Source organism: Terrapene carolina, unplaced genomic scaffold (assembly GCF_002925995.2).
Source record: "Terrapene carolina triunguis isolate 2854851 unplaced genomic scaffold, T_m_triunguis-2.0 Scaffold95, whole genome shotgun sequence".
Taxonomy (NCBI): domain Eukaryota; kingdom Metazoa; phylum Chordata; order Testudines; family Emydidae; genus Terrapene; species Terrapene triunguis.
In genome coordinates, this window is record NW_020664446.1 from 11,972,356 (window position 1) to 11,979,838 (window position 7,483).

General features: G+C 46.9%; 1 protein-coding gene across 1 annotated transcript in view; it reads left to right on the forward strand.

Annotated features, from left to right (window-relative positions):
- VWA2 (von Willebrand factor A domain containing 2) overlaps positions 1-3,521 on the forward strand; it is a 54,475-nt gene extending 50,954 nt beyond the window's left edge. Inside the window, exons 12-13 of the mRNA XM_029911392.1 lie at positions 995-1,117; positions 3,162-3,521. Coding sequence (XP_029767252.1) covers positions 995-1,117; positions 3,162-3,262 — 224 coding nt within the window. The 3' untranslated portion in view covers positions 3,263-3,521. The remainder of the gene's footprint in view (positions 1-994; positions 1,118-3,161) is intronic.
- The last annotated feature ends 3,962 nt before the right edge of the window (positions 3,522-7,483 follow it).

Consider the following 7,483-nt stretch of genomic DNA (forward strand, 5'->3'; position numbering starts at 1 on the left):
GTTCATGAATGGGATCCCAAGTTGCTCTGACAGATAACTATTTAGACACAATCCTGATAGAAAATAGCAGCCAAATGAGCCACTTTTTAGGATAGAGGAACTGATTTTGATACTCTTTACCAGGCACCCAAGTTGAGAGAACAAAAGTGACGTGGTTAGAAGACCCACATTCTAAGCCACTTAATTGTTTAGCTGAGGAATTTCACATGCCTCCAAACACTATTGCAGAAATGCCAGTCACGGTACAAGAAGATTCTTCTAAGCTGCTGCTGCTTAACCCTGTGTATTTATAGCAAAATGGCATGAAAAGTGCTGAGGCTTGCTGACCGCTGTAGCCTGCTATGATAGGAGAGCTGATAGGTGCGCACGTGCGCGCGCACACACACACACACACACACACACACTTACTTTCCTCCTTCAAATCCCCCATAAAAACCCATTTCTTCAGAAATCTTTCCCACCTTGTTTTCTACCAATAATCTCCCAACCCCCATTTTTTTTTTTATCTAAGCTGATGTCCCATGTCTTGTGTGGTGTCTCTCTGGTCCTGTACAGGAGCTCTGGGCTCTGTTCTAATGTATCTGACTGCCAAACTGGGGGCTTTCAATTGTAAGCTGTTTGGGACAGGAAACATGTCGTACTCTGTTTTGTGGAGTGTCTGTTAGTGGACCTGATGCCCTGGCCTTAGTGGGAGCCATGTCAGGATCTTACTCAGGACAGCTAGTAAAGTAAATCCTCTTCCCTGACCTTTTCTAGACTTTAATTGATGGTGTTCTGCTGTTACAATGTACACACAACACTGCAAATGGCTTTGATCCCTGCCATTGACATATTTTATTTCCTTCCACGTCTTCCTGTAAATCCAACTGACTTTCCCTGCAAGAGCAACATTTACTGTCATGCCAACGTGCTCACGCCGGAGGTGCGTTTGAGAGGTTAATATTGTGTCATATGCCAGAGCCTGCCATTCTGTTTGTGTTTTTCTCTGTTACAGAGGCTAAACGCCCGGTGAACCTGTGCAAACCTAACCCGTGCCTGAATGAGGGCGTGTGTGTTCTCAGGAATGGAAGCTACCGGTGTGAATGCCGAGGCTGGGAAGGACCGCACTGTGAAAGCAGTAAGGCTCGCTGAACAGTAACCAGTCAGGGAATTTCAGACAGCAGTGCAGGTTGAGGCTTGCACATTTTCAGAGGGTTAAGAGCTCAAGGGTAGGGCAAGAGCATCCGCGCTATGGTCAGGAGCAGTGGTTCTCAACTGGCGGCCCGCAGGTCGCTTGCGGCCCAATCAGCACAGAGCTGCGGCCCATGAGACATCCTCAGGGCCATAGAGGTAGTATTGGATGCGGCCCACATAACACAATGCTAAATAGGTTGAGAACCACTTACAGGAGCAACGATTCCCACTCCTTTCATGACAGACCCCCCCCCCGCAATGGATTGCCCTGTAGGGAGGGGGTTCTTGCGGCTTTAGCCCCACAGGAGGTGCCTGTCTGGGCTCAGGGCTTCAGCCCCACCCCTGCTGAAGCCCTGAGCCCTAGCAGGCTCACCCCGCGGAGGTTGAAGCCCCGAGACCCCCTCTCCCTGCTGGGCAGAAGCCAGAGGTGACACACGGGGGGGGGGGGAGAGCACGTGGGGTCACATGCCACCCCCCTAGATTTTTGCCAGGATTTGATGGCTCCGCTCAGTCACATGGTGCCACTGGGGCCCCCTCCCTGCACGGCAGCTGCTGGAGCTGGCAAGCTGGGAGCTGCAGTCGTGGGGAGAGGCAGCGGCAAACAGCTGGGAGCCATAGGGAGGACCACTCACGCTCCCCCCTTAACCTGACAGAGGGGCATGACTCAACTTGGGGGGGGGGGTGAACCTTTAAACTGTGACCCCCCCCCTCATCAGGCACCAGTCGCCTCTGGCAGAAGCCCCACCACCCTGCTGCAGGGCAGAAGCCCCGAGCTCGGGTAGGCAGAGAATGGGGATGGGGGGGGGGAGCGGCTCTGTGAGCCGCGCTTTAACTGCATCTGGCTCACAAGCTGCAGTTTGGCCGCCCCTGCTGTGGCCGCCTGTGGGGGTCTCCTTGCCCCGTCATAGCACAAGTGACTCTCTCTGTCTTTCCACTATCTGCCTTTCCTTCAGTTCATGTGGGGCCGTGGTGGTGATGGCAGCGGTTGGGTTTTTTCCCTTCTCAACTCATCCAGAGGTTCCACCTACAATTTGGGGGAGGGGCGAATGGTGGGTGGCGTCCTCTGGCAGCTCCATGGGGCTCATGTGGCCCTCAATTCCGCTCTGAGAAGAGCAGCTGGGGCTGGTGGGGTTGTACCTGGGTCCACCCACTACACCCCCACCTGCATTAGGGGGAAGCAGACCTCATTCAAGGAGCTGTGTGCTGCTTTACCCATGGCTATGGGAGCCTGTTTGCTGTGACAGGGAACAGAGTAGACTCTGAAACTTTTCCTACCCTCTTCTCTGCCCCACGCCCCCTCCCCATAGACTAATCTGGCAGCGCACTAACAGGGGTCCACCTCTCATACTGGGAAGCGGTGGGTTTGAAGCTAACTCTAGGATCATTTTGGAGGGGATCAACTCAGCTAGCATTAGACGGGAGGTGGTTAGTGCTTTGGAAAGCAAAGACTCGGACCATTAGTCTTTTGCTAATGTGTAGATGCAGTTTTTACACAGAGTTTCTAGACTGAAGCGGGGTCCATAGGAGCTGCTACTGCCCTCAGGCTTTAACCCTATATTGTGTGGAGTCATTGGTTCTCAATATTTGCCACACCATGAGCCTCTTTCCCATGCCAGGACCCTAATCCCAGGTTCTACCTGCGGCCTCCTTCCATTTAGCAATATGGAAAGGAGAGGGTGGTTAACAACTTGCTCACAACTGTTCATTTCCCCAAACCTTGGAGGTCAAGTCCTCAGGATGAAAACCTCGATATGAAATGTTTTGCTCAAGCTCACACACTTTGGCAGAGCCAGGAATAGAATCCAGAATCCTGACTCTCACCCCACAATATCTGACCTCATGCAGGCAGCCACCACCATAGTATGTGCCTCTTGCAATTGCATCTGCTATTGTCTGAAATGGACTTTATCCGTTCAAAGAATTGAGTATTAATTTTGTAATAGGCAACATTTGTCTTTCTTGACATTTATTTATTTTTATTGTAACAGGAATTTTAAGGGGTGATTCTTCAAGATCACCGGTCCCTCCCACAAACTTTCACATCCAACGAAATCCGAGTGGTTTGCAGCAGTTTAACAGAGCTCTCTGACATGCAAAAAGGCGCGCTCAGTCGGGACACTGAGTTGAGCAGTTTCACTGTGCAGTTCTCCCTTTGCTAATGTTTGCTTGCAGTCATTAATATACAAGAAGATCTGGCAAGCAACCACCAGGTATTTCAATGAACGATTTAATCTGGCACAGAGACTGAAATAATGTCTCTCCAAGTTCACACAGGACACCAGCTGGGCTTATCAATAGTCAATATATTTTTTCTTTTGTAATAAGTAAATATTTTGTGTGTTTCAATATTTATTATTGACCATTTTGCTTTTCCACTACAAGATTTTGGTGTGTTTCACGTACGTTGTTTGAAAGATCTGTGAGTTGGCAGCAGACTGTTAGATAAGGCTGGGGTTCAAGCAGAAAGGGGTTTGCCTAAGTAATGTATCTGTAAAGGGAACTATATAAAGTGCACATTTTTAACAGCGAGAGTAATTAACCATTGAAACAACTGACCAACGGATGTGGAGGATTCTCTATCACTTGAAATCCGTAAATCAAGACTGGATGTCTTTCTAAAAGAGATGCTCTAGCTCAACCAGAAATTACGATCTAGATGGCGAAAATAGGGAGTGAAATTTTATGGCCTGTGTTATAGAGGTCAGATGAGGGTCCCTTTGGGGCTTAAAATCTATGACTCTATAAACTATGGCTATGGGTGTGCAAACAAAGAGCCAGGTCCTCAGCTCCAGTAAATCAGTTCAGGGGGGAGGGCTAGCTCAGTGGTTTGAGCATTGGCCTGCTAAACCCAGGACTGCGAGTTCAATCCTTGAGGGGGCCACTTAGGGATCTGGGGCAAAATCAGTACTTGGTCCTGCTAGTGAAGGCAGGGGGCTGGACTCAATGACCTTTCGGGGTCCCTTCCAGTTCTATGAAATAGGTATATCTCCATTGGTCTGGCTGTAACTTACATACACTATTTACCAGCCCTAGTTAAATATTCCTACAGTTGAAGTCACTAGAATGAATTATTGGATAAACACAGGAAGACAAACGAAAGTGAGAGCTAGTGATGGGCTTTGTTATGCTTCACTGATTTCTCGATGCCAAATGCAGTGATGTTCCCTGGCTTAGCTCTTTTCTTTGTTTGCGTTCGTTTCTGAGTGATGTAATATGGTTTGGCTTAATGGGCATTTTTATTAGCTGCATTTTTTTTGTTTTGTTAGGAGGGGCCTTAACGTGAAACAACTCTAAAATGGAGCTGCAGCAGTTAATACGTACCTTGCTATATTTACTAGATGAGCTTGGCTATTTTAGTCCTAGAGATCAGTTCACTATGTAAATCTAACGGTAGGTGATGGCTGAAAAATGACTTGTTTAAAACCTAGAGATGAGTAGCCCAAACACAGTGCGGAGGGTACAAATTCTGAGCTAAGGATTGCTTTGGATCTGGTGTGCTAAGCAGCTGAGTCTACTCGATTTTTTTTTTTTATGTAAATGATGCCATTTGAGGCCTGATCCTGCATGCTTTATTCATGCAAAACTGTCACTAGAACAGCTGGGGTTTTGTCTGAGTCATCTATGCTACAAATACAGCCTTGGAAGGGTTCCATAACTGGTTACAAACGGGGTTCCAATCGGTTGTACATACTGCACCTTACTATGTTTTGTAACCTGGCTGCTGTGTTGGCTTTAACAATGGCTTCTGTCTCCATCAGCTCCTTTTTGTAAACCCTGTTTGCCCCTCTTCTTTTACCCTCACTTATCACGCCTCCTTTCTTTGCTGCTTTCCTCCAGGCCAAACCCAGGCTCCTTTCTGAGTGCTGTGAACGCTCATTCCATGGCTTTATCAGGAAGCTCTATCCTCCCTTTCAAGTCATTGGGGGAGGTCCCTGCCAAACTGGCCCCCTCGAAATGCTGAAACCACAGGCTAGGAACCTAAATAGGCAGCACTTCTGGCTCCCTTAGTGGTCTTATGCTGATCGCTCTTCACCCAGCGGGCTAGCAGTTGTGGCAGCTTTACATGGGGCAGGAGAGGCTGGGCCATGACTTTGATGGGAGCTGCACATGCACCTCCAAAGACCGGAATGTGGCCCCATGCCAGTACCTTTCACAGGGTGTCGCTCAATGGATCACGAGATCAGTTCACTTATGAAGCTATTAGACTTACACAATTGCTCTCCTGGGGTTATTTAACTACTATATTATGTTGTTCTTAACTACTTTCCTCATGCAGTCCATCACCTTGGAGAGATTGAAAGCAGAAACTCCAATTCTGCTGTGGGCATAGCAGAGCCAGAAAGATTAACTGCAACTGCCAGTGTTCAGGGTAATAACATCTATTGTTCCAAAGAGAAGAAAACCCCCTTCATCCAAGTGACTTGGCCCCATGTTTTACTAGTAACACAGATGTACCAAAAGACACACAGATTATTTCACAGGATCATTGTCTAAAGGACAATGGTCTAAACCACGCATGGAGATTAACGCTAGCCCTGAAACAGCAGCAATGCTATTTTATACTTTATGCTGGAAAAAATAAAGGAGAACTTCCACTTTGTTTCTGCTCAGACTTCAGTAGATCAGCCTTCGGCTTCTGCGCCTGAGGCAAGCAACAATAGAAGCATAACTGACGTTTGAAGCAGAAAGGGGCGCTAACACTTCTCCCTTATTTATGTCTGGCATGGTTGCCCCTTTAGTGTTGCTGTTTCTGTAAAAGTGTCCGTGGGTTCTGTTCTGGAAAGAATGGGCTACATCAGTCTCACAGCTACAATCCAAAGACACGCTTTGTATTTTACGCTGTGGAAACGTCTGGGGAGCTGGTTCCACGTCCATCTAAATTCCGCTCTGAAATTATTCTCCGTCATCTTGTGCCCCCTGCATTGTTTGTGGTGTTAGAGAGACTTACCCCTTCCTGCCCTGCTTCACTGTAATATTTACAACACTCTGGCATTTTCTGTTGTGTATTTTGTCTAACAGGTGCACTGGTTAAACTCTCCACTTCACTTTCACTGTCTTTTGGCAGCTTGCCTTTAACACAGAGCTGGCTCTTCCGCCTTTAGCTTTTGTACAGCATACGACTTGAGTAACTGCAATGTAATTTCTTAGCAGTATAAAGGTATTTACAATATTTTCTACATATGTATGTTGCATACAGAGAAGATTTGTATAGATCTAATGAACCCTTAGGCGTCATTATGCACCTATGTTGTACGATTGTAACCTTGCTGTATAGATATACTTTTATTTTAATACACTGCTAATATGAGCATTTCTGAAGCACATAAGTTTTACTGGGATACGGCTGAGTGTGGGGAAGAGGCCTGGCAAAACCAGGGATTTTTCCCCCATGAATTTGCTTCATTTAAAATATGGATGGGCAAACTGGTCTGGATAAAACCACAGACTAAGCTCCTTGGTGCAGGAACTTGTTGTTGTTGTTGTTGTAGATACACACAGTGTCTAGTGGAATAGAGCTCGGGTCTCTGATTGGGGACCCTAGGTGCTGCCACAGTACAGAGTTAAGGTTGCACAGGCAATCTGAATTCTGGCATTTCCTAACTTTTGAGTGCTTGGCTTTTGGTTCCTTAAAAATGTTTTTTTTTAATGTTGTCATTTTGAAGTGTAATATGTATAGAATACAGCATAAAACTAACAGCCCTGAAGAAGTATGAAAATGGCGTGTTTCACACCTCATTAGCTTTCTTGGTCGGTGGAAGATGACATTCCTAGCCAGCTAAGAGTGCAACACGACTTCAGGAAAGTGTTGGGAAAATCAGGCCAATCATGGAGTTAAAGACAGTGTGGCCTAGTGGATAGAGCACTTGGGAGACCTGGGTTCTATTCCTGGCTTTGCCACGGGCCAGCTGGATGACCTGGAGCCAGTATCCTCCCCTCTCCATGCCTCTTTAAAATGGGGACAATGAACTAGACCTTGTTTGTAAAGTGTTTTGAGATCTACTGATGGAAAATGCTCTATAAGAGCTAGGTATTGCTATCTGTAGTGAACAAATCATAACTCAGTGGGTCAAATTCATCCCTGGTCTAAGTCCAGTGAAACCCCCAGTTGGCTTATTTTATTGGTTCCCTCCTCTCCAGAAGAGCTGTCTGATAATAGGAAAACCACAGAAATATAGAAATACTGTAGGGCCTGGTTCTCGGAGATGCTGAGCACCCACCAGTCCAAGTGAAGTCAATGGGAGCTGCAGAGCTCAGCTTAGCTGAAAACTGGGCCTGTCCTTCCTATGAATCCGCAGTGGAGCAAGTAGAA